This window comes from Cervus canadensis, chromosome 26, assembly GCF_019320065.1.
Source record: "Cervus canadensis isolate Bull #8, Minnesota chromosome 26, ASM1932006v1, whole genome shotgun sequence".
Taxonomy (NCBI): Eukaryota; Metazoa; Chordata; class Mammalia; order Artiodactyla; family Cervidae; genus Cervus; species Cervus canadensis.
This window is the reverse complement of record NC_057411.1, coordinates 20,683,326-20,709,971: the sequence shown is the minus strand read 5'-3', so window position 1 is coordinate 20,709,971 and position 26,646 is coordinate 20,683,326. Positions and strand designations below refer to the sequence as shown.

The following is a 26,646-nucleotide window of genomic DNA, read 5'->3' as shown; positions in this document are numbered from 1 at the left end:
CTTCAGAAAAGGAGTTTGTGGACATATTCCCCGTCTACTTTTACTCTGTAGCTTCCAAAAAAAAATATTGGTTGAGAGGTTCTTAGATGTATATTTGGCAAGTACTTAGTTTGGCAAGTCACTTACATTGATTGTCAATTTGTCCCTCACTCACAAACTATAGGCAACCTGGATGATATACGTCATTCATCGTTCAAGAAAATCACATGATTCTACCAAATTTGTGATAGTGCTTGACATGTAATAGACGTCCAAAATTAGAAGTTACACGTATAACGTCTTAAAATGGAATTCCTGACTGGAAGTCCGGACCTACTTATTACTAGCCTTTCGGATTTTTCTATTTTTAATAAAATGAAGCGTTTCTTCTTGCCATAAGACTCTTAAGGATTTTGCTATGCAATCCCATTACTTCGCTGGCCACTGGAATCCTGTGTTTGCCTTGCTAAGAGTTTTGGTTCAGCTTAAGTCCGCCAGAACCAAGTCGCTAGCCACTTCAGGCTTCCCTGATGGGTCAGACGGTAAAGACTCTGACAGACACAGACACAGACACACACACTCCCCGTTTCCCACCCCCCCCCCCACCAACACACACACATACATGCACACACACGCACGCACGCACACACACGCACGCACACACACCCGCCGCCCCCAAACCGGCACGCTTCAACTACCTGCGGCAAAGCCCTCCCCCCGACCACACCCAAACCGGAAGCCAGGACGCCCCTGGGGTTGACGGGAAGGCGCTGCCTGGCTGCTCGCTTCTAAGGCCTGCCCCCTCGTGTGACGTCATTGCCCGCCCCTTGACCTCGCGGTCCCGCCCTCTTCCCTGCTTCCCAGTAGCCAGCTGCGGCTACGTCTCTGGAGGCGATGGAGGGATCCCAGCCGGTGGCTGAGCGTCCGGGGGAAGAGGCATCTTGCTCCTCCTGGAGGACCAGCGGGTGAGAGAACAAGTGTGGGCGCGAAGTGGGGCGTGGCGGGCAGGACCAGGTGTCCGACTTTCTGCGTCTCCCACTCGGGCGGGCAGGGAGCGCGCGAGAGGCCGCGGGGCAGGGCAGAGCCGGCCTTGGGCGGCGAGGGGAGCGCGCGGGGTAGGTGTGGCGGCGTGGACTTCGGCCTCAGCGACTCCGGGCTTTGTTGAGGCGGAAATCCTCCACTTGTCGCTCCTTTCATCGCTTTCTCAGTTCTGGTTGGGGTCTGCCATCCTTCTTCCTTCCAGTCACCGGACGTAGGAGGGAGGGAGGGGCTCTCGGTGCAAGCTTCCCTGCCCCGGGGCCGGACACCTTCCCTCCTTTCGATAAAGTGAAAGCTGAGCTCCATGGTGCACGATCCTCCGCTGGGATTCTGCTTTGAAAACTGTTACCAGAGGGAACTCGGTAATAATGAATCATTGGTAGTCAGAACACCCTGAGGCCTGTTGATTGCCCTTTAAAACAAGAGAGAGAAAAAAGAAAGAAAGAAAAAGAAACGCAGGGGAAAAAACCACGAGTTACCCATTCTTATTTCGCAGTTGGTGTTGAGGTTCACGTCTTTTCCATTCCTGCAGAAATAGAGGGGAAATGTTCGTGTAGTTCCTGTTTGTCATTTCATAATTAATAAAGCGGATAGTTACGTTCTGCCCACCACCAGAATACAATGTGCCGAAGATAGAAGTGGTGGATATTTGATTTTGAGCTAATATGAATGTTCACAAGTCTATAGCTTTTTCACCAGCCTTAGACTGAAAGGATGCTTTGATACCATGGTATTGCCTGCTATTGCCACCACTGCCAGACTTAGGTGGGGGATATTATGTAATACAAATAAAACCTCCTCTTATTTAAAGCATTTTCGTTTGCCATTTAAGACCTTATCAGAAGAATGATATTTGAAAGATTCCAGTAAGGCAGAACTTCTGAAAAGTGGGTGTCAGTCATAATCATTACGTGACAGAACTAGTTAGAATGTAGCTCTTCTCATTTTTACTTAAGAGCTTTACCATCTTAGACTGTTGCTCTCCATGCAAGGAAGACAGATATAGAAAGTGTACTAACAGTAAGAAAGTTGTAACAAGACTTTTTCTTGAGTTTTGTATTTTGTTAGAGTGCCAGGGTATATTGTGTATGTGTTTTTATTAGTTAGCTGGAAGGTGATATCACTTGATTATCTACTCAATGATAAGAGAAATAATAACATTTTTGATCATATGTTTTCAAATTCTTTGCCTATATATCAATATACCAGGCCTAGAAAATTGGATTCTGAAACTGAATTTTGTGTTATCACGTTGTTTTTAGAATCCTGTAACTGATATATAGAGCTTCCCAAAACCTAGAATGAATTACACTTTTGCCAAGATGGTATTGATTTTAGCTCAGGCTCAAATTGTCCTGGTGGTTCCCTCTGCCCATGAACCATCTATGTTTCCCAATTACCATTTTTCTTTCTATGCCACACTGTGAAAAAATTGAAATGAGCTGCAGTAATTGATATATCACTCTGTATCTTGTCACACCACTATGTTTCAGTTCAGGTCAGTTGCTCAGTCGTGTTTGACTCTTTGCGACCGTATGGACTGCAGCACGCCAGGCTTTCCTGTCCATCACCAACTCCTGGAGCTTGCTCAAACTCATGTCCATCCAGTCGGTGATGCCATCCAACCATCTCATCCTCTTGTCCCTTTCTCCTCCTGCCTTCAATCTTTCCCAGCGTCAGGGTCTTTTCTAATGAGTTGGCTCTTCACATCAGGTGGCCAAAGTATTGGAACTTTAGCTTCAGCATCAGTCCTTCCAGTGAATATTCAGGGTTGATTTCCTTTTGGATTGACTGGTTTGATCTCTTTGCAGTCCAAGAGACTCCCAAGAGACTTTTCCAACATCAGTTTTTTTAATTTTTAAAATTCCTTTAACAGATATTTTTTTTTAGTGCTTTCTTCATGCCTACTGTGAGAGGTGTGTGTGTGTGTGTGTGTGTTCAATCTCCAACTGAACCCATGGACTATAGCCTGCCAGTCTGTGGGATTGTCCAGGCAAGAATACTGGAGCAGGTTGCCATTTCCTACTCCCAAGAAATCTTCCAGACCCAGGGATGGAACCTGTGTCTCCTTCATTGGCAGGTGGATTCTTTACCACTGAGCCGCCTTGGAAACTGTGAGAGGTAGTATACAGTATAGTGTGGTTGTAAGGAACTAGACTGATTAGTTTCAGGACTTTCCATTTACCTGCTCCGTGACCTTGGGCAGGTTATTTGAATTATGTCAGTCTCAGGTTTTTTCCTTTGTTCAGTGGGTATAGTAATAGTGTCTATCTCATTAAGTTGTTGAAAGGGTTAACTGAGTTAGTAAACACTTAAAACATTGTGACACAATGTTTGTTCTTGTTATTAAATGCCAGGTACTATTTTAGGGATTTGAAAAATAGTAGTAAATTCCTAATGGAGCATACATTCTATAGGGGAAGGCAGATGATAAATAGTTAAGGATGTGTGATTTGAAAAAAATAACAGCAGGGAGCCACCTGAGCAGAAGGAGACCATTTAGTTGATTGTGTTACCAAACTTGGGTCCACTCACTGAATGTGCAGCAAAGCCAATCTACTGACACCAAGTTGTAGTGAAGAAAAGTACAGTTTATTGCAGGATTTAGGAAAGAAAACCGGCAGCTCATGCTCCAAAGACAAAAACTCCCCCATTGGCGTTCAGGGAAGGGTTTTTAAAGACAGTCTGAGGGAGAGGGTCATGGGGTATGTGATCCATGCTCAGTTCTCTGATTGCTTGATGGTGAGATAACAGGGTAATGTTTTGGAACCTCGGTCATCAATCTTCTGGTTCCAACTGATCTGAGGTCTACCTGCTGCTGGTCAGTTAACTTCTTCGGCTTGGTGGGGATGTTAGCATCTGCAAGACAACTAAAGTCCTTGACTTTGTTTTATGGCTAAACTGTTATTAGTTTGCCTTGCTTGACTGCTAGAGTGGGTAGCTGTTCCCTTTTCCAGAGTATCTTCCCAACCAGGGATGGAACCCAGGTCTCCCTCATTGCAGGCAGATTCTTTACCGTCTGAGCCACTGGAGAAACCCAAGAATACTGGAGTGGGTAGCCTATCCCTTCCCCAGGGGGTGTTCCTGACCCAGGAATCAAGCTGGGGTCTCCTGCATTGCAGGTAGATTCTTTATCAGCTGAGCTACCAGGGAAGCCCTAGATATCATCATTATATGGTAAATTCTGGGTATGTATATTATAGAAGGTTTATGGGCCACTCAGTATTGCTAAAATATAAATCCATCAGAATATATATTATAGCAATGATATTTATAGCAATTACAGCAATGATAAAGTAACACCTGAGAATAAAACAACCGTGGGCTCTAATTTACACACAGAGCAAGCAGTGAGTGAATTTAATTTTGACCGATTTTTAAAATCTAAATAAAGTGGTAAATAATAAAACCTATGTCTGGTTTGTAAAATCTGTTTTAGTAACTGGTGAATCTGATACCATGTATAGTTGAATTTTACATTATAAAATATGAATATTGAATACCTATACTTGACCTTATGTTTTCTTTTTTCAGTGCAAATACAAATTTCTCCATCATGCCAACAGAATCTGTGGAGATTGATGATGCATTATACAGGTAAGAACCTTATGGAAGCAAATGTTTTTCCCATTTGTTGTTCTCCAGTAATGGAGTATAGTCTATTCGAAGACACCATTAGGCCTTTGCAGAATTTTGTAAAATGTATTTTAAGAGTTCTGCTCAAGTAAAAATTAGGGTTTCTTTCTTTCTTTTACTGTAGGCTGAAAGCTTGTATAATATTTAAGTCTTGGTTGCTTTAGGTTTAGTTGATGTGACTAAGAATGATTTTGCTATCCACTACCAAATATACCTCTTGTTTCTGGACAGGAATACATATTTAATTTCCTGACACTGCAGGAGTGAGTCTCATGAGAGATAATTCATTTCACTTTAGTTAGTGATACAGTAGCATCTAGAGAATGTGTTTACTTCAGTGTAAGCTCATTAACAGCATTGCATGTTTGCACTGCATAGACAGTGGAGAAGTGATTGAAGAACTGTGGTTTGAATGGAATTTAGTGGGACTTTTTTTACCATATTTTTTCATGAAATAAGAATACCTTTTTCAAAATTAAAGAGAACTTAAAAACACATAGGGCTTCCCTGGTGGCTCAGACAGTAAAGCATCTTGCCTGCAATGTGGGAGACCTGGGTTCGATACCTGAGCTGGGAAAATCCCCTGGAGAGGGAAATGGCAACCCACTCCAGTACTCTTGCCTGGAAAATTCCATGTGTGGAGGAGCCTGGTAGGCTACAGTCCATGGGTTCACAAAGAGTTGGACACGACACAACTGAGCAACTTCACTTCACATAAATTGCTTCACATAAATTTAAAAACACATAAATTGCTGTCATTAGTAAATTTCTTAAATACTTTGAGATGTTTGCATGGAAGATAGTATAATCTCCATTTAAAAGTTTTTAGATTTTTCTCTATATGTAATCATGAAAAAATAGATTTTATGTAGGTAGAATTTGGAACAATAGGCTTTTTATGTATTTGGATTTCTTTTTATATTTTCTTATGTGGGATGCAGAGTCAATTTTGAGCAGCTTGGGAGGAGCTGATATGTTGATTTCAAGTCCTATTTAGTCCTATACCCTTGGAAGAAGAGATAAAGACTAATTTGATTTTACTTATGTGAAAACTGTTTTACCATATGATCTCCTGGCTATAATTATATTGGGTTGGCCAAAAGGTTTGTTTTTTTTTTTTTTTGGTAAGGTGGCTCTAGTAGTGCTTAGTTGTCTTTAAGTTCATTCAGAACAGTTTTATTAGGTGGTATTATGACAGCTGTCGTGACAGTGTGTGTTTTCAACATATTAAAAAAATCATACACCACGACCAAGTGGGCTTTATCCCAGGAATGCAAGGATTCTTCAATATCCGCAAATCAAAACTTGTCAAAATTGTTAAATTTTTGTATAGCCATTTCAATATTGAACCTGGAAGAAAGCATTTTTGGTGTATTATGCTTTATTAGTTCAAGAAAGGTAAAAATGCAACTGAAATGCAAAAAAAAAAAAAAAGATTTGGTACAGTGTATGCAGAAGGTGCTGTGACTGATTGAACATGTCAGAAGTGATTTGGGAAGCTTCATGCTGGAGATTTCTTGTTGGATGATGTTCCACAGTCTGGTAGACCGGATGAAGTTGCTGGCAATCAAATCAAGACATTAATTGAGAACAATCAACATCATATCACACAGGAGATAGGTGACATACTCAAAATATCCAAATCAAGTGTTAAAAATCATTTGTACCAGCTTAGTTATGTTAATTGCATTGATGTTTGGGTTCCACATCAGTTAAGCGGGAAAAAAAACCTTCTTGATTACATTTCTGCATGCAAATCTGTAATGAAAACTTTCTGTTTTTAAAACAAATTGTGGTGAGTGATGAAAAGTAGATACTGTACAGTAATGTGGGATGAAAGAGATTATGAGCCAAGTGAAATGAACTACCACCAACCACACCAAAGGCCATTCTTCATCCAGAGAAGGTGATGGTGTGTATGTGATAGTGTTGGAAAGTGAAAGTGCTAGTCACTCAGTTGTGTCTGATTCTGTGACCCCATGGACTGTAGCCCACCAGGCTCCTCTGTCCATGGGATTTCCCTGGCAAGAATACTGGAGTGGGTAGCCATGCCCTTCTCCAGGTGATCTTCCCAACACAGGGATCGAACCTGGGTCTCCTGCATTGTGGGCAGATTCTTCACTGTCTGAGCCACCAGGGAAGCCCTGGGGTTGGAAGGGAGTCCTCTATTATAAGGTCCTTCTGGAAAATGAAACAGCTCCAACAAGTACTGTTTGTTCAGTTCCCTGGAGACTGTAAAAGGCACCTGGAACAGTTCTTTGCTCAAAAAGATAAAAAGTTTTGGGAACATAGAATTATGAAGTTGCCTGAAAAATGGCAGAAGGTAGTGGAATAAAACGGTGAATACATTGTTCAATAAAGTTCCTTCAGTCTTTTAAGTGAAAATGAAAAGTGTATCTTTTATTTTTACTTAAAAATAGAAGGGGGAGGTGGGAGGGGGTTCAGGATGGGGAACATATGTAAATCCATGGCTGATTCATGTCAATGTATGGCAAAAACTACTACAATATTGTAAAGTAATTAGCCTCCAACTAATAAAAATAATTGGGGAAAAAAATAATAAAAATTAACTGAAAGCAAAAATATAAGAATAAATTAAAAAAAAATAAAAGCCCATTTGCAATCACAGGAAAAAAAAAAAATAGAAGGAACCTTTTGCCCAACCCAATATATATATTTAAGTAGAAAATATTTTTAGGGCAGTTTCAATACCTACTTTAACAAAGTGTCTTGCTAAATATATTTCACTTTTTTCTTATTACTCAATCTTAAATCACCTCATAGTTTCTCATCGACTAAACCTGCAATTATTCTCAGAATCTAAAGGTTTTTGGCGGGCTGGAGGAGCACTTCTGACAGCATTCTGAGCCACATCTCTATTTAGTTTTGTATCTTTATTACCAACACATTCTCAGATAAGTTAGACAGACTTGAGCCAGTTCTATAGATTTGCCCATTTCTTTTTCTCTGAAGATATGCCTGAGCCTGCTAATCCAGTGATTTATCTAAAGATAATGAATCCCAATTTAGTACTCAAACCTTGGTTTTCTAACTTTGCTTTTACCAAAGGATGCTCCATTGGAGGTATGTATGTTATTCACTCAGTAATTTCCTCCTCTGTGACACCATGGACTGTAGCCTGCCAGGCTCCTCTGTCTATGTTCTCCAGGCAAGAACACTGGATTAGGTTGCCATTCCCTTTTTCAGGGTGTCTTCCTGACCCAGGGCCAGGTCTTCCACATCGCAGGCAGATTCTTTACCATCCGAGACACCAGAGAACACCATTGGAGGAAATTAAAACTAATTCAGATCATGATAAAATTATTACTTTGCTGTACTTTGCCATCTCTCTCTCTCTTTTTTTAATGTTTCTTGCATATAGGTTCCTATCAAGAGATCACTATACGAAGAAGGGGTGAATATCAGGGCAGCATCAGGGCATTCTTAGGTTCTGGATTAGTACAATCATAGTAGTATCAATACTGTGCATATTCTAGTGGAATACTAGAGGAAGTTCCTCTGGCTTTCGAGATAACGGTCTTCTTGGATTTGCTTGTATTCCTCAGATTTCTCAGACTACTCTTAGTCTGCTCTTGCTTTTATGTAAACCCAGGTTCCAACTTTAGGATTTTTCTCTCAGTTCATTCTTTGATTCATGTCCATTTCCACGATTTTAGCTATTTCTCTAAGCTAGTGATGCTTGAGTCTCTTTCTTCAGCTTTCTTTTTCCAAGTTCAGTACCTTCTTTTTAAAATGCATACAAGATGCTTTAGATGTAAACCAGGCAGATGTTCAACAGATAGCTCCTTTAAAAAAAAAAAAAAAATAGGACATATATTTGATTTACAGTGTTGTGTTAGAATATCTGCTTTTTGAGAAACACTGTGTAGAGAGACATGAACAAGGTCTTTGACTTTAGAAGAGAATGTTCACATCCAATACTGACATTTATATGAACAAAAACTAGTTATTTAATCTTTCTACTTCTCATACTTCTCATGTGTAAATGAGAAGAATGATACCTCTTAAAAATAATATCTTAGCCTTAAAGATTTCATGAAGAAACTATTAATATAAAATAATTTTCAGTGTGAAATATCTCTTAACACTACTGTAACACTTTTCCTTCTCTCTTCCCATTCCCAAGCTTAGTTAAATGGTGTGTCAGACCTATTCAGTAACCTAAGCTAGAAACACTGGTGTCATCCTAGATCTTTCCTTATTTATCATCTTTCAAATTCAATTCTTTAAATCCTTTCAGTTCCTTTTAAGCAACTCTTAATTCCAATTTTTTTCATTTTCTCTCCCTGCTTTGGAATTTCTCAATTGAACTATTATAATTTTCTCATATGCAATCTCTTTAGAACTATTCTTGTTTCTAATCCATCTTTCATAAGTTGTTCAAAGTTGTATTTTTGGCACTTATCTCACAGTCCGTGGCTTCGCAGCTTAAAATCCTCAAATGATTCCCTGTAATCTACACTGATGAAGCTAAATAGTATAGTATACATTTAAGCCCTTTTTGGATATTGTAGCAGTGGCAAGAGTTTGAACTTTGGTGTTAGATCTGAATTTGAATCATTCTCCATTGTTTGTAAGTGTATGATATTAGGTTACTAAACCTCTTAAGTGTCATCATTTCTTTCATTTATTGATTTTTTTCATTCACTCATTTATTCAACATATTTAATGAGAAAATGTGCACAAATTGAAAATTAATCATGCAGAATGGTACCTGTGAGTTCAATAACTTCCAATTTGCCATTAGTTATGATCCTGTCTTTCTTTTTAGCTTCCATGTCACTTCTCACCCCTTTACCCTCTGACATCCTATTGTTTATCTTTGTCAAAATTTATATTAATTGTCAAGATCTAGGATTTGATTTTGCCCCACTTATAAGCTAAAAGCTGGCCTATTATTGTTTAGTGGATGCTAATAGAAAATGTGAAACATCTGGGTCAGAGACAAAGTGTTTCGCTACTAATGATACAGCAAAGAGCATGGGCATCGTCATGATATTGGTTCTCCTTGCTCCCAAGCCCCATCTCATATCTCAGAGTTAAATACAACCCTGAGAAAAGGCCAAGTAAAGAGCAGTCAAGACACTGCCTTCTAGGCATATCTAGAGAGACATCTTGGAGTTGAAAGACCCATGAAAGAGTATCTCCCATCATAAATACATATTTTCCCACAGTTTCATTGAGATATAAATTAATGTAAAGTAGATCATGCATATTTAAGGTGTACAAATTGGTATGTTTTGACATGTGTATATACTCATGATATCATCACCACAGTTTAGATAACTCAGTCACAACTAAACATTTTCTCTGTGCCCCTTGGTAATTCCTTCCTCTCTTCTCTCTCCAGCTGCCATTTTCCCCAGGCACACTCATCTGCTTTTTGTACTGTAGAATAGTTTTCTTTTTCTAGAATTGTGTATAAATGGAATCAGATAGTATGTACACCTTTGGGAAGTTTGATTTCTTTCACTCGGTGTAATGAGTTTGAGATTCATATATGATGTTGTATCAGTAATTTGTTCCTTTTTATTGCTGAGTTCTTTTCTATTTTATGGCTATACTACAGTTTAGTGGCTTCCCTGTAATTTTTGCAGTTGTGCAAATATAGGCTTACAAAATTGTACAATATTTGTAATTGCACAAATATAGGCTTCACTAGTGGCTCAGCTGGTAAAAAATCCGCCTGCAATGTGGGAGACCTGGGTTCGATCCCTGGGTTGGGAAGATCCCCTGGAGAAGGGAATGGCTACTCACTCCAGTATTCTGGCCTGGAGAATTCCATAGACTGTATAGTCCATGGGGTCACAAAGAGTCAGACTTGGCTTAGCAACTTTCACTTTCACAATTTATTTAATCACTTAATAATTGTAACGGGCCTTTGAGTTGTTTCCAGGTTTTGGCTATTACAAATGAGGCTGTCAGAATTTATATACAATTTTGAGAATATTGATGTTTTAACTATTGAACTTTAAGAACCTTTAATATGGTATATCTGTCAATATTGCAGTACCTTCTTAGTAATGTTATATAGTTGTGTCAGACACAATTCAGACTGAACAACAGCAGTCAGTCAGATTAGCAAGATTGTAAGATAAGAAGTAAATATGCAAAAATCAGTTGTGCTTCAATTTAAGAGTAATGAATACCTGGAAACTGAAACTTAAAAATTACCATTTACAATAATGTAAAAAATACAAAGAATTGACAAAAGTTATGCAAGATCTTTGCACTGGTAACCATATAACATTACTAAACAGAGTACAGCAATATTGCCAGATATACCATATTAAAGTGGTGTCCGACTCATTTGAACCCATGGACTGTAGCACAGCAGGCTCCCTTGTCCTTCACTATCTCCCAGAGTTTGCCCAAATTCATATCCATTGAGTCAGTGATGATATCTGTCTCATCCTCTGCCATCCCTTTCTCCTTTGCCTTCAATCTTCCCAGCATCAGGGTCTTTCCCAAGGAGTCAGTTCTTCGCATCAGGTGGCCAGGTATTGGAACTTCAGCAACAGCCCTTCCAATGACTATTCAGGTCCTTTAAGATTGGCTACTTTAATCTCCTTGCAGTCCAAGGGACTCTCAAGAGTATTCTCCAGCACCACAATTCTAAAACATCAATTCTTCGGTGCTCAGCCATCTTTATGGTCCAGCTCTCACATCCATGCATGACTCTTGGAAAAACCATGACTCTGTGGATCTTTCACTTATTAGTTCTAGTACAATTTTTTGTAAATTCCATAGAATTTTCTAGATAGTCATGTTGTTTGAAAATAAAGACATTTTCTTTCCTCCTTTTCAATCTGAGTGCCTTTTGTTTTTTTGTCTTACTTTATTACTGTGGCCAGAACCTCCAATACAGTATAGAGTTGAAGAGATACAGACAGGCAACCTCTCTTTCTTCCTGATAATCTTTGATGGAAAACATTCATCTCTCCATAGTGGAGTATGACGTTAGCTGTAGGTTTTTCATAGTTACCCTTTATTAGGTTGAGGAAGTGCCCTTCTGTCACTAGTTTGCTTAGAGTTTTGTTGTTTTTTTAAATCAGAAATGGGATATTGTAATTGTCAAACACTTTTTCTGTATTCATGGAAGTGATTACTTTTCCACTGTAGTCTTAATGTTATGAGTTACAGTGCTGTCTTTTAGAGTATTATACCACCCTTGCATTCTGTTTCTGGGATTAAACTCACATGATGTATTTTTACAGAAATTTCTGTTAAGAATTTTTGCATCTATGTTACATGAGGGATATTGGTTTGAGTATTTTTTTAACTGAATGATTTTGCCGGTTTTGGTATCAGACTGATGCTGACCTCACAGAATAAGCGGAGAGTTGTTTTTTCTTCAGATTTCTAGAAAGTTTGTGTAGAGTCAATATTATTTATTCTCAGATTTTTGGTAGAATTCACAAGGAAGCTGTATTTGGAGTTTTCTTTGTGGGAAAGTTTTAAACTATTAATACATATTAAATAGCTAATAGATACTGGGATATTCAGATGATATGTTTCTTCTTGAGTGAGCTTTAATAGTTTGTGTCTTTCAAAGAGTATGTTCATTTGTCTCATTGGTTAAATTTAGTGGCATGAAGTTGTTTGTAATATTCCCTGAATATCCTTTTTTACTGTCTACAGAATCTGAACAATATTCCTTGCTCATCAGGATAATTATCAGATAATGGTAAGAGAAGATAATTCTGTCTTCTCTTTTAGTCCTGATCATTCTGACTAGAGATTTGTCAATTTTATTTTCTTCTCAAAGAGCCAGCAGTTAAATTGATTTTTTAAATATTTTTTATTTTGTATTTCAGTAGTTTCTGTGCTTTAAAGGGTTTTTTTCCTGCTTATTTTTAATTTAATTTGATCTTTTTCTTATTTCTTAAAGTGGGAGTTGAGATCATTGATTTTTGAGACCTTAAGTGTCTTATTTAGTTTCCAGATATTAAGGAATTTGTTTTCAGAGATCTTTCTGTTGTCGATCTCTAATCATTCCAGTGTTATCAGGAAACATACTTTGTGTGACTTAAATTTCTTAAAGTTTTTTTAGTGGAGAATTTGGTCTATCTTGGTCAATGTTCTGTGTACATTTGGAAAGAATGTGTATTCTGTTATTTACTGGATTGTCCTATCAATGTCAATTAGATCAAATTGATTAATAGTGTTGTTCAACTGTTCTGAAACATTACTGATTTTCTGTGTATTCTTTATACCAATTGTTAGGAGATGGATGATGTCCATGATTTCCTGTTTGTGTATTTCATACTTCAGTTCTGCCAGTTTTTGCGTCACATAGTTTGCAGCTGTGTTACTAGTGCATACACATTTAGAATTGTTACGTCCTCTTGATGTATTGACCCTTTTATCATTATGAAGTGGCCTCTTTATCCTGGTAGTTTTGTTTGCTCTGAAATCTGTTTGTCTGATATTGAAATAGTCTGCTTTTCCCTTGATATTGGTATCATGATATCTTTTCCCACCCTTTTACTTTCCATTTTTGTGTATATTTAAGTGGGCCTCCTTGTAGATAGAATATAGTTGGGTTTTTCTCTTTATTCAGTGTGACACTCTTTTAGAGGCATGTTTGCACCATGTATATTTAACATGTGACATGCGAGATCTTAGTTCCCCAACTCTTCCCCTACAGCAGAAGTGCAGAGTCTTAACCACTGGACCACCAAGGAAGTTCTGTTGTTACTATTTCTGCTATTTGTTTTCTAATTGCCGAATCTGTTACTGGTATTCCTTTTCTCTCTCTCTCTTTTTGTTGAATAATTGAGTATTAGTCCATGGGATCACAAAGAGTTGGACAACTGAGCGACTTTCACTAACATCCATGTCCTTGGATGTAAATATGGAGGGCTGACTATATATTTTTTGGAAAAAAAAATCCACATATAAGTGGACCCACGTAGTTCAAACCTATGTTTGAGAGTCAGCTGTACTTTCTTTTGCTTTGTTTGGTGATTCAGTTCAGTCTCTCAGCTGTGCCCGACTCTGTGACCCCATGGACTGCAGCACGCCAGGCTTCCCTGTCCATCAGCAATTCCCAGAGCCTGCTGAAACTCATGTACATTGAGTCAGTGATGCCGTCCAACCATCTCCTCCTCCCTTCAATCTTTCCCAGTATCAGGGTCTTTTCCAATGAGTCAACTGTTTGCATGAGGTGGCCAAAGTATTGGAGTTTCAGCTTCAGCATCAGTCCTTCCAGTGAATATTCAGGACTGATTTTCTTCAGGATTGACTGGTTTGATCTCCTTGCAGTTCAAGGGACTCTGAAGAGTCTTCTCCAACACCACAGTTCAAAAGCATCAATTCTTCGGTGCTCTAGCTTTCTTTATAGTCCATCCATACATGACTACTGGAAAAACCATAGCTTTGACTAGATGGAAAGTGATTACTTTATGGTTTATAGTGTAAATCTTTACAGTGTGTATTCAGATATAGCATCACTTCCTGTATGGTATAAGAAAGTTACAACAGTGTTCTTCTGTTTCTCTTTTTCCAGGATTTGAGTTATCAATGTCTTAAAATTTTACTTTTATATAATGTTATAAACTCACAATACATTATTGTTTTTGACTTAACCAGTCAATTATCTTTAAAAGAGATTTTAAAAATAAAGAAAAAAGGGTTTTGTCATTTCTGATGTTCTCTATTCCTTTGTGTAAATTAAGATTTCCATCTAATATCGTTTATTTCTGCCTGAGGATTTACTTTGACATTTCTTATAGTGAAAGTGCCACAATGAGTTCTTTCAGCTGTTATATGTCTGATGAAGTCTTTACTTCCTTTTTTTGAAATTGAGTATAGAAATTTAGGTTGACAGTGTCTTCCTTTCAATGTTTTAAAAATGTGCCATTGTCATCCAGTTTGTACTGCTTCCTGGGAGAAAGTCAGTTGTCATTCTTAACCTTTCCTCTGTAAATTGCATGATCTGTTTTCTCTGATTATTTTTAATATTTTCTCTTCATCCCTGGTTTTAAACAATTACGATATCCCTTAGTGTAGTTTTCTTTTTACGTTTTGTTCTTTATTTGCATCATGGTCTGTGAGTTTATTGTGCTCTTAGAAAATTTTTAACTGCTTAGTTCTTCAGGTATATTTTTCTCTCCCCTTATCTCCAGTCTCTTTCAGGGACCTCAGTTTCACATGGACCAAGTGAAGTTGTCCCACAACTCACTTAAGCTTTTTTGATTTGGGGGGATTTTTATACCCCAGTTTTTTTTTTTTTCCCTGTTTTTCATTTTGTAAAGTCTGTTGCTGTGTCTTCAGGTTCGCTTCTGCAGTGTTGAATCTGTTGTTAATTCCACTCAAAGTGTTTTTCACCTTACTTTTTACAGTTTTCATCTCTGGAAGTTTTTGTGCTTCTTGAGCATATGAATTATATTTTTAACTGTTTTAGTCTTTGTCCACACATTCTATCATATGTCATTTCTAAGTCTCTTCTATTGATTTTTCTATCTAGAGTTGTATTTCTTGCTTTTTTGCATATTTAGTATTTTTTTTTTTGCATATCTAGTTTTTTGTTTGTTTTTTTTTTTTAGTGTATGTTAGACATTATGAATTTTACCTTTTTTGGGTGCTGAATTATCTTGAATTCCTTTAAATATTCTTGAGCTTTTTCAGGGACACAGTTAAATTACTTGAAAACAAGTTTTTTTTTTCAAGGCTTACTTTTAAGCTTTGCTAGGTAAGACCAGAGGAGACTCAATTTTGAGGCTACTTCCCCCCCAGTACTGATGTAATACTCTTTTCTATTTTATCCAGCGCTGTCCGTGTTAAAAGATTTTCCATTTGGCTGAAGAGGAACACAGACTGTCTGGCCCTGTTTAAACAGCGATTGTTTCACTGGGACTTTTCTTCTGGTTCTTCCCCTTGAGGTGGTTTCCTCCCCCAACTTGGCTGAAGAAGTGAAAACAGCCTGTCTGGTGTCCTGTCTGTGCATCTGCTCACAAACTCTAGCCTTGAGTTCACACCCTGTTCTCTTCAGTCTGAGAAGACCACCAAGCTCTTTTCGAGTTTCCCTTCCTGCTCTACCATCTGAAAACTCTGGGCAGTGGCTATGACAGCGTAAAGCTCAACTCAGTTGTTTTTCTTCTCTGAGATTATTGTCCTGAGCTGCCTATTGTCCAGTGTCCCAGTTGTTTCATTTATATTGTCCATTTTTCAGTTCTTTAAGACTCAATGGACATGGGTTTGGGTGGACTCTGGGAGTTGGTGATGGACAGGGAGGCCTGACGTGCTGCGGTTCATGGGGTCGCAAAGAGTCGGACACAACTGAGCGACTGAACTGAACTGAACTGAAGGCAGGAAGAGGATAAATCTGTTCCCCCTTATTTAACTAAGGCCAGAAGTGGAAGTTTTATGTATATACCATGTATCTCTTGTCTGTCATTCTTTTTCATGCTTTTCTTTTTCCTAGCATAGAATGCCTTTCCTTCTTAGATTAATTTTTAACTCAAGTCTTCATATTTCAACTTGGATAAACCTCATTTGTGAAACTTTCCATGGCCTCCACTGATAGAGATAATCACTTCCGATTCTTTCAGGTTCCCTTAGTTTCTGGTACTTGTGTATGTAGTACTTAATAGTGGATTATTTGATTATTCCTCTCTCCCAATAACATCACAGGCATCCTGCTAGGTATTTTATTTATCTTATTTAATTTAATCCTCACATTACCTCATGATGTTGTTGCTATTGTGTTACTGATATATGCATGTCCACTTAATACAGTCAACTCTAGTATAACAGTGGTGGACTTGAAGTTACACTTTCAGCTTTTTAAAACCCACCTCACAGGATTTAAGTGTCAACTGCAGAGTGAAGTGAAGTGAAAGTGAAGTCGCTCAGTCGTGTCCGACTCTTTGCGACCCCGTGGACTGTAGACCACCAGGCTTCTCCATCCATGAGATTCTCCAGGCAAGAATACTGGAGTGGGTTGCCAGTTTTAACTAACACACAGTAGGCATTTACTTAGTATCTTTCCCCTTGGTAGCCAAACATTGAGAAGGCAGGTAATTTAGTTACCTGTTGAGAATTTGAGATTTTATGATCCTTTGGACAACCTTAGCTCATATATTTTAATTCTTTTCCTTTGTCTGGATGTTCTGTGTCATTTGTAACCATGTTTATGTCTTGGCTTCATTATTTGCCTAAGTAATCTTAAAAATAATTGATGAAGACAAGTGTGAAAAACATATTTTTTTAATTCAGTTCTTGTGACTGTGAACACAAAAAAGGAATTCATGCCCTCTGCTTAGTAGAGCATAAAAGTGTTGTTCTTGCTGCCAGTTCATTTCTTTCATTAATTTAGCAAACAGGTTTTGTGTGTCTGTTATGTGCCAGGCCCTGTTAGTCACTGGGGATACAGTAGCAAATAAGGCAGGCTCTGTCTTAAGGAATCTACAATCTCCTAAGAAAAATAGGCAAATAAACAGTGAAAATACACGTGATAATTGTTATAATAAATTGAATGTGTAGTGTTATGATGCACAGAAAGATGATCCAACACTGTCTTAAGAAACTTAGGGGCATCAGGGGAAGCATCATGGGGAAAGTAACATGCAATTTGAGACCTGAGGACAAGGAGTTATTCAGGCATAAAATATTGGGGAAGAGGAATATTCCAGAAAAGTGTCTTAACAGCTGAAGAGAGTGTACCGTGTTTGGAGAACTGAAAGCCTTTAGTACACCTGGAACATGGAGTGTGATGGTAGAGTGACAAAAAATGAGACTGGAGAGCTGAGCAGAGACTAGATTATGAACAGCTTTGTGATTAGTGGAGTCTTGACTTTATCATAAGGGAAATACAAAACAACCAGAGTTTTTAAAGCAGGAAAATGATTTGACTGGATTTTATTCAAAAATTGAAATGCATGCCATCTTTTTTAGTTGGAAGTAGATAGATAATACTTAAAACTGAAAAATCAAGAAATAAATCACAAACATGTTTGTTGAGAAATATAGCGGGTGAGTATTAGAAGAAATAACTGAAAGAATTGAGGATGGCTGTTCTTAGGGCTTGGGAATTGGGTTATGGAAGAGTTAGGCCAGGAACTGATTTTTTTTCCCTCCCTGTAAGACTTGTAGAATGATTTGCCTTTCTTAATCTACATTCAGTGTAGCATAGTGGTTAAGAATATGGATGCTAAGGCCAGACTGCCTGGGCTGAATCTTGCTTCCACTATTTATCAGTTGCTTAATTTCTCTGTGCTTAGGTTTTCCGCTCTGTAAAAATGGGAATAGTAATAGAATTTTTGTAGTTTTGTGAGGATTAATGAGTTAATACAAATAAAACCGTGGTTCGTAATAATCGCTGAGTGTTAGCTGTTACTCTCACATGTTAGCGTGTTCAGGTACTGATCGTAAGGAAAACAGACAAATCTGCAATCAGATTGGGGCATTTTTTAAAAGTTACTTTTAGTAATCAAGAAAACAGGCAAACAAAGTCTGAACAAGTGTAGATTTCATCCACATGACTATTAAGATTACTTTAACGCACAAGTAAGGAATGTTGTATGTTAGCAACTGTAGGGTACACATTCCTTTCAAGAATGGAACGTTTGTAAAATTGACTAAAGAAATCCTCAGATATTAAAGTGTGAAATTATGTAGATTGTGATGTCTATTCACAAGGCATTTAAGCTAGAAGCCAACACAAAAAATAATTGTAAAATTCCTCATAAAATTAGAAATTTAAAAATACACTTCAGGTGAATCCATAAGTCAAAAAAGAATCATATGAATCAAAATTTGGGATGCTTTTTAAAATCATTTAAAGTTTTGCATGTGTATTTTAGAAAAGAATATCTAAAAGCTAACGGAGTTTTTATTTCAAGAAACTCAAGGGAAAAGAGACGTAGAATTATTAATATAGGAAACATTTCAAAAGCCAAGTTCACAGGCAGCAGCCAGGGGCTAGCCCCAAAAGCAAGCTAAAGATCAGGCCTGCTGTGTTAACTTTTTTCAACACACTCAGTTCAGTTCAGTAGCTCAGTAGTGTCCGACTCGTGACCCCACGGACTGCAGCATGCCAGGCTTCCCTGTCCATCACCAACTTCCGGAGCTTGCTGAGACTCATATACATCGAGTCAGTGATGCCATCCAGCCATCGCATCCTCTGTCCTCCTCTTTTCTTTGCCTCCTGCCCTCAATCTTTCCCAGCATCAGGGTCTTTTCAAATGAGTCAGTTCTTTGCATCAGGTGGCCAAAGTATTGGAGTTTCTTTCAGCTTCAGCATCAGTCCTTCCAATGAATATTCAGGACTGATTTCCTTTAGGATGGACTGCTTGGATCTCCTTGCTATCCAAGAGACTCTTAAGAGTTTTCTCCAGCACCACAGTTCAAAAGCATCAATTCTTTGGCACTCAGCTTTCTTTATAGTCCAGCTCTCACATCCCTGCATGACTACTGGAAAAACCATAGCTTTGACTAGACGGACCTTTGTCGGCAAAGTAATGTCTCTGCTTTTCAATTTGCTGTCTGTGTTGGTCATAGTTTTCTCCCATGAAACTAACATCTTTTAATTTCATGGCTGCAATCACCATCTGCGGTGATTTTGCAGCCCAAAAAAGTAGTCTGTCACTGTTTCCATTGTTTTCTCATCTATTTGCCATGAAGTGATGGAACCAGATGCCATGATCTTAGTTTTCTGAATGTTGAGTTTTAAGCCAACTTTTCCACTCTCCTCTTTCACTTTCATCAAGAGGATCTAGTTCTTTGCTTTCTGCCATAAGGGTGGTGTCATCTGCATATCTGAGGTTACTGATATTTCTCCTGGCAATCTTGATTCCAGCTTGTGCTTCCTCCAGCCCAGCATTTCTTATGATGCACTCTGTATATAAGTTAAATAAGCAGGGTGACAACATACAGCCTTGATGTACTCCTTTCCCTATTTGGAACCAGTCTGTTCCTTGGCCAGTTCTAACTGTTGTTTCTTGACCTGCATACCGATTTCTCAGGAGGCAGGTCAGGTGGTTTGGTATTCCCATCTCTTGAAGAATTTTCCACAGTTTGTTGTGATCCTCATAGTCAAAGACTTTGACATAGTCAATAAAGCAGAAACAGATGTTTTTCTGGAACTCTCTTGCTTTTTTTTATGATCCAGTGGATGTTGGCAATTTGATCTCTGGTTCCTCTGCCTTTTTTAATCTAGTTTGAACATCTGGAAGTCCACGGTTCTCGTACTGTTGAAGCCTGGCTTGGAGAATTTTGAGCATTACTTTGCTAGCGTGTGAGATGAGTGCAATTGTGCAGTAGTTTGAGCATTCTTTGGCATTGCCTGTTTTGGGATTGGAATGAAAACTGACCTCTTCCAGTCCTGTGGCCACTGCTGAGTTTTCCAAATTTGCTGGCATATTGAGTGCAGCACTTTCACATTGAGTTTCACAATGAATTTTCATATTGAGTTTCAGCACATTAAGGATGTGAAAATTTGGGGACTTTGATACACTGCCAAGCAGAATGTCAACTGATACATCCACTTTGGAAATTATGTTGGTATCATCTAATAGTTAACTTCGCATTTTCTTGGTCAATATATGCTATAGAAACTCCTACCTGTGTATCATGAGGCATATATAAGTGTACTTATAGTCTTACTGGTAACTGTCCAGAACTGTAGAATTGCTAAATTATGGTATATCACAATAGAATAGTGTAATACAATAGAATACAATATGAAGTGAAAACAAACAGCTACCTTGATATGAATAACTCTTATAAATATTCAAAATGACCCAGTTTATATAAAGTTCCAAAACAGACAAACCTTAAATATATTGTTTCAGTTCAGTTCAGTTCAGTCGCTCAGTTGCGTCTGACTCTTTGAAACCCCATGAATTGCAGCACACCAGGCCTCCCAGAGTTTACCCAAACTCATCTCCATTGAGTCGGTGATGCCATCCAGCCATCTCATCCTCTGTTGTCCCCTTCTCCTCCTGCTCCCAATCCCTCCCAGCATCAGGGTCTTTTCCAATGAGTCAACTCTTCGCATGAGGTGGCCAAAGTATTGGGAGTTTCAGCTTCATCATCAGTCCTTCCAATGAACACCCAGGACTGATCTCCTTTAGGTTGGACTGGTTGGGTTTCCTTGCAGTCCAAGGGACACTCGTTCTCTAAGACCACAGTTGAGAAGCATCAATTCTTCGGTGCTCAGCTTTCTTCACAGTCCAACAACTCTCACATCCATACATGACTGCTGGAAAAACCATAGAGTAGACGGACCTTTGTTAGCAAAGTAATGTCTCTGCTTTTTAATATGCTGTCTAGGTTTGTCATAACTTTCCTTCCAAGGAGTAAGCGTCTTTTCATTTCATGGCTGCAGTCACCTCTGCAGTGATTTGGAGCCCCCCAAAATAAAGTTTTACACTGTTGCCACTATTTCCCCATCTATTTCCCATTAAGTAATGCAACCAGATACCATGATCTTAGTTTTCTAAATGTTGAGCTTTAAGCCAACTTTTTCACTCTCTTCTTTCACTTTCATCAAGAGGCTTTTTAGTTCCTCTTGACTTTCTGCCATAAGGGTGGTGTCATCTGCATATCTGAAGTTATTGATATTTCTCCTGGCAATCTTGATTCCAGCTTGTGCTTCCTCCAGCCCAGCATTTCTCATGATGTACTCTGCATATAAGTTAAATAAGCAGGGTGACAATATACAGCCTTGACGTACTCCTTTTCGTATTTGGAACCAGTCTGTTGTCCCATGTCCAGTTCTAACTGTTGCTTCCTGACTGGGGTACAGAAATAAGGGTTGTAAGACTTTATAATATACTTTTCCATATATACTATGTAGATGCTCAATAAATATTTCATAAATAAATAAATCAGTTTTATCTCTGAAGCAAAAATGGTGAATACCTTTTTAAAAAGTCTAATAGCGAACAGACTATGATTATCGTGGTGAAGGGATGGATTGGAAGTTTGGGATCAGCAGATGCAAACTATTGTATACAGAACGGTTAAACCACAGGTTCTTACTGTGGAGCACAGGGAACTATGTTCAGTGTCCTGTAATAAAGCATAATGGAAAAGAATATATAACTGAGTCACTTTGCTGCAGAGCAGAAACTAACATTGTAAACTAACTATACTTCAATAAAATCAATTTTTAAAAAGAAAAGTCTAGTAGATTTTATTATTTATTGTAGGGTTAAGGATAGAAATAATGATAATAGCTTGTGTTTATGAAGTTTCTTCTTAACTAGACAAGTGACCCCTTTTCAGGCATTTATATTGAATATCAATAGCTGAATATAGATAGTAAATGAACATACCTTAAGCCAACATGTGTGTATATGTGTGTGTGTGAATTCCAAAAGACATACTTCTAACCCAAGGGGTTCTGGAATTATTTATTTATACTGAACTCATCTTTCAGAATGATTCTGGTAAGAATCCATTGGCATGCTCCTATCTTCAGAAACTAGTATAACATAGTTTATCAATGTTCTTTGAAATAAACTCTTACTATTGACTTTATTACTATATCTGACTTTTTTTTAATTGCCAACGTGTATTTTTTGAAATTCCCATTTTGATACTAGGGGCTTCCCAGGTGGCTCAGTGGTATAAAGAATCTGCTTACTAATGCCAGAGAGATGGGTTCAGTCCCTGGGTCAGGAAGATCCCCTGGGAAAGGAAATGGCAACCCACTCCAGTATTCTTGCCAGAAAAATACCATGGACAGAGGAGCCTGGAGGGCTACAGTCCAAAGGGTCACAAAGAGTCAAACACAACTTAGTGACTAAATAGCAGCAACAGTAGCATTCTGTTATTAGCTTGTGACTATTAGGATGGCTGACTTAATAAAGTCCTTAATATAGTTTGTCAGCTTTTATATTTAAAATAATGTTTGAAAACTGCTCAACTTTATGTCATCTAAATTCCAAGAAGGGAAACAATTTTTTACCTGATAAATCCTTTTTGTGTGAAAGGCTTCAAGTGGAAGTGACAAACTCAAATGCTTGTAGTGGCCACAGAGGTGATAAATGAGAGAAGAAGGATGGGAACTTCGACAAGTCTAGAGCACATAGTCCTCCGTCACTGAACAGGGCAGCTGCTACTCAACTCTGTAGCCATGAGGGAATATGGATTATGGTGCCAAATCTAATTTTTCAAAATACGTCATGTATTTGGCAGTTAATTGAGGAATTTTAAGTACTGTGCAAGTGATCCAAAAGAAGTCTGTGGGCAGAATCTAGCCACCAGGGTATTAGTTTGCAAATAACTGTAATTACAGGATACACAATTTTGGTGAAATAATTTGTTTTTGTTATGTTTTACATGTAGTCGACAGAGGTATGTTCTTGGAGACACAGCAATGCAGAAGATGGCCAAGTCCCATGTTTTCTTAAGTGGTATGGGCGGTCTTGGTTTGGAAATTGGTAAGCAGTATTTTTATTCATAATTTTATATGATGCTTTTGAGCAACATAATTTAAAGAACTTAATTCCTTTCCTTTGTATTATTTTCTATAAAGGAAGTTAGATCCAAAATCTTGATCAGATTCAATTTTGATATTTATTTTTTTGGCAAGGTTATTTCACGTTCTTCCATGAGAAACCAGTTATGACTCTCTTGCTTCTCTTTTGGTGGTGTTAATACCTGTTAATGATCTTGCTCTGTACCCATTAATTCATTATGGTAGAGAGCACACACACATTCATAACAGCATGTCTGGAAGTATACACTGAAATTTTAAGAGTGATTATATATCTCAGTGTGGTTTGATTATGGAAATCAAATTTTATTTTTATTCCTTTTTGTTCATCTGTATTTTCTAAGGAGCTGTAGTCAAGAAAAGTAGTCAAACAGTTAAAATTACTCAGAAATATGAACAGACTCCATGAAGACATATCTAATATACAATTCCTAATAAGCTATTCCTTTTTTCCTCCCTTTATAGCAAAGAATCTTGTCCTTGCAGGGATTAAGGTAAGTGGGTAAATGTCTTTCATAAGAAGAATTGCGTCTTATGAACTCTTCTTTTTTTTCCCTCATTGATAGTGATAATATTATTTACACTTTGGCTTAATTATTGCTTCTTCATTTAGTAGAAAAATTGTCTTAATTCTCTATTTTCCTTTTTTAACAATACTTTTTATTATAGAAAATTTCAAAATTATACTAAAAAAAAGAATAGTTTTAGCAAACCTCATGTACACATCATGTACGTGCAGTTATCAGCTCATAGAGAAATTTTGTTTCATGTATCTCATTCCCCACTGCCCCCTAACTGCCCAGTTATTTTGATATAAATCTCAGAAATCCTGTTATGTTGTTCTTAAATTATTTTAGTATATAGCTGTAAAATATAAGGGTGTTTTTTGAAAACAACCACAGTATAACTTTCACACTTAAAAATGTTAACAGTTTTTTAAATAGCATTATTATCTTCAAACAAAACTTAGCAATTTGAACTACAGCATTTATATCACTTTCTTTGGGTCAGAAATTGGATGTAACTTTGCTAATTCCTCTGGTTGAGCATCTCTCACAAAGCTCCAGTCAACATATTGGCAGGGCCTGCAGTCATCTTGAGGCTGGGGAAAGGGTCTGCTTCCCAAGCTCGCTCATGTAGTTATTGGCAGGATTCAGTGGCAAGGATGTGCCAGTTCACATTCCCACGTCAGTTCCTTGCTGGCTATTGATTGGAGGTCACCCACAGTTCCTTGCCATGTGGCCCTCGCCATAGGGCAGCTCACAGTATGGCAGCTTATTTCATCAGAGTAAGCAGGCAAAAGATAAGAAGGGAAATGTGCAGGGTCTTTTGTAACCTAATCTCAGAAGTGACATTCCATCACCTATGCTGTAGTCATTAAAAGCAAGTCACTTAGGAGACGGGATAGCACAAAGGCCTGAATATCAAGAGGTATGAATCATTGGGACTGTCACAGAAGACTGCCTACCATAACCATCAAGTATCTAGTTAAAGTTCATATTTTCCTTTCGTTTACTTGGTTTGTTCTGATCCAAATCCAGGTAAAGCCAATATACTGAACTTGGTTTCTTTTAATCAGTAGATCTCCCTTCCCTGATTTTGTTTTCTTCCTTGCAATTTACTGGTTAAAAAATCGGGTCATTTATCACATGCACCTCCATATTTTTATATTTGTGTCTCTTCTCTTATTATAACGATTTGAGTCTTAATGACATGAACCTGATTACTTATTTGCTTTACCCTATATTATATTCTGGGCTTCACTTGTGGCTCAGCTGGTAAAGAATCCTCCTGCAATGTGGCAGACCTGGGTTTGATCCCAGGGTTGGGAAAATCCCCTGGAGAAGGGAAAGGCTATCCACTCCAGTATTCTGGCCTAGAGAATTCCACGGATTGCATAGTCCATGGGGTTGCAAAGAGTCAGACACGACTGAGAGACTTTCACTTTCATATTACAGTCTACTTGTCTATGACATAGTTCTAGAAAAACAATTCCAGCATTATTAATATCCATGTGATTATTGAAAACAGTTTAAGGTGTTTTTTTTTTTTTTTAATCCCTGATATCCCATCTGGATTTGACAGACAAATTAATTGCTTTCTTAAGTCATGTTAAATTTGTGTAGTTGTGCAGCAAATTCAAATAGATAGTTTTGCCCATTTATTCATCTTTCTTGGGATTTTTAGGAATTGCTTTTTTAGTTTGATTTAGTTTACTATTATATGAGAAATAATGCAAAGTCAAATTTATAAAGCAAAGTATGTTCAGGTAAGTCTATCTTCTCTCTACCCTAGTTTGTCTTTTGTGTATTAGGTCACCTTCTTCTTTTAATCTTTTTAAATATAAGCAAATGCATGCACATAAACATGCAAGTCTGTACATGTGTGTTTGTACATTTATCCTCACCTGCCTTTCTTAGATAAAGTGCCATACTTACTTCTACCTTGCTTTTTTACCACATATCAGCATATCCTGGTTTTACTCCATAGTGATTTAAAAAAATTTTTTTTAATAACTGTATAGATATACATTGTGTAGATGTATTATACATAATTATACACAGTTCTTCACTGGTAGACATTTTGATTATTTCCAGTCTTTTGCTATTACAAATAGTGCTACAGCTACTGCTCTTGTGTGTGTGTGTGTGTGTGTGTATACACACAGACACACTATATATATTGTGTATATATATATGTATCTTTGTATTTTTTTCCCGTGTGTCTTTGTGATAGATTCTTAAAAGTGGGATTGCTATATCAAAGGAGAAATGCTCTTGTCATTATGCTAAAGATTGCCAGATTTTTTTTCATTGAGGTTTTGTGCTACTTCACTTTCCCACCAATAATACCTGATTCACTTCACTCCCACCAATAGAGCATATTGTCAAATTTTTGGATTTATGTCATGCTGATGAATGAGAAAAGGTATTTCATTCTTGAGCAAGGTTGAACATGCTTAAATATTTTGAAGGCCCCTACATATTTCTATTTTAGTATATACCCTGTGTCCATATTTGTGACTTGTAGTATAAGTTAAAAATATATTTTTTCCAGTTAGTATCTTTCTTTCTTTAAACATGACCATTTGGAAAAGTTTGTTTATGTGAATTTTAAAAATTTTGTATGTATGTTGATTTATATGACATGCTACTTTCCTAAACTTAAATTCTCTTACTGTTTTTCAAAGTAGCTTTTCTCATAATATAAAGGTGCCATAATAATGTAAGTGTATGGTAATGTGCCTAATGTATTCATTTTTTAAAGTCAACTAGGGTTCAGTACTATCTGTAAAATACATACATACACACACACCCACAGCAAACATATAGTAAGTTTATATGGAATTACAATATGACCATCATGTTAATTATTATTGACTTAATTAATTGAGAATTGTTATTGATAAATGTCATAAGTGGAAAGTATTGTTAATTCTTACTGTCATTAGTATATAGCTGTTAATGGCTAGAGAATTTTGTTATATAAATGTCTTTGTAACTTGCAGTTACAATTTTACT

General features: G+C 37.6%; 1 protein-coding gene across 1 annotated transcript in view; it reads left to right on the top strand.

Moving 5' to 3' along the window:
- Window positions 1-787: 787 nt before the first annotated feature.
- Window positions 788-26,646, top strand: part of UBA6 (ubiquitin like modifier activating enzyme 6) — an 81,243-nt gene continuing 55,384 nt past the window's right edge. Inside the window, exons 1-4 of the mRNA XM_043447750.1 lie at window positions 788-944; window positions 4,552-4,614; window positions 22,975-23,069; window positions 23,591-23,619. Of these exons, the coding sequence (XP_043303685.1) occupies window positions 874-944; window positions 4,552-4,614; window positions 22,975-23,069; window positions 23,591-23,619 (258 nt within the window). The 5' untranslated portion in view covers window positions 788-873. The remainder of the gene's footprint in view (window positions 945-4,551; window positions 4,615-22,974; window positions 23,070-23,590; window positions 23,620-26,646) is intronic.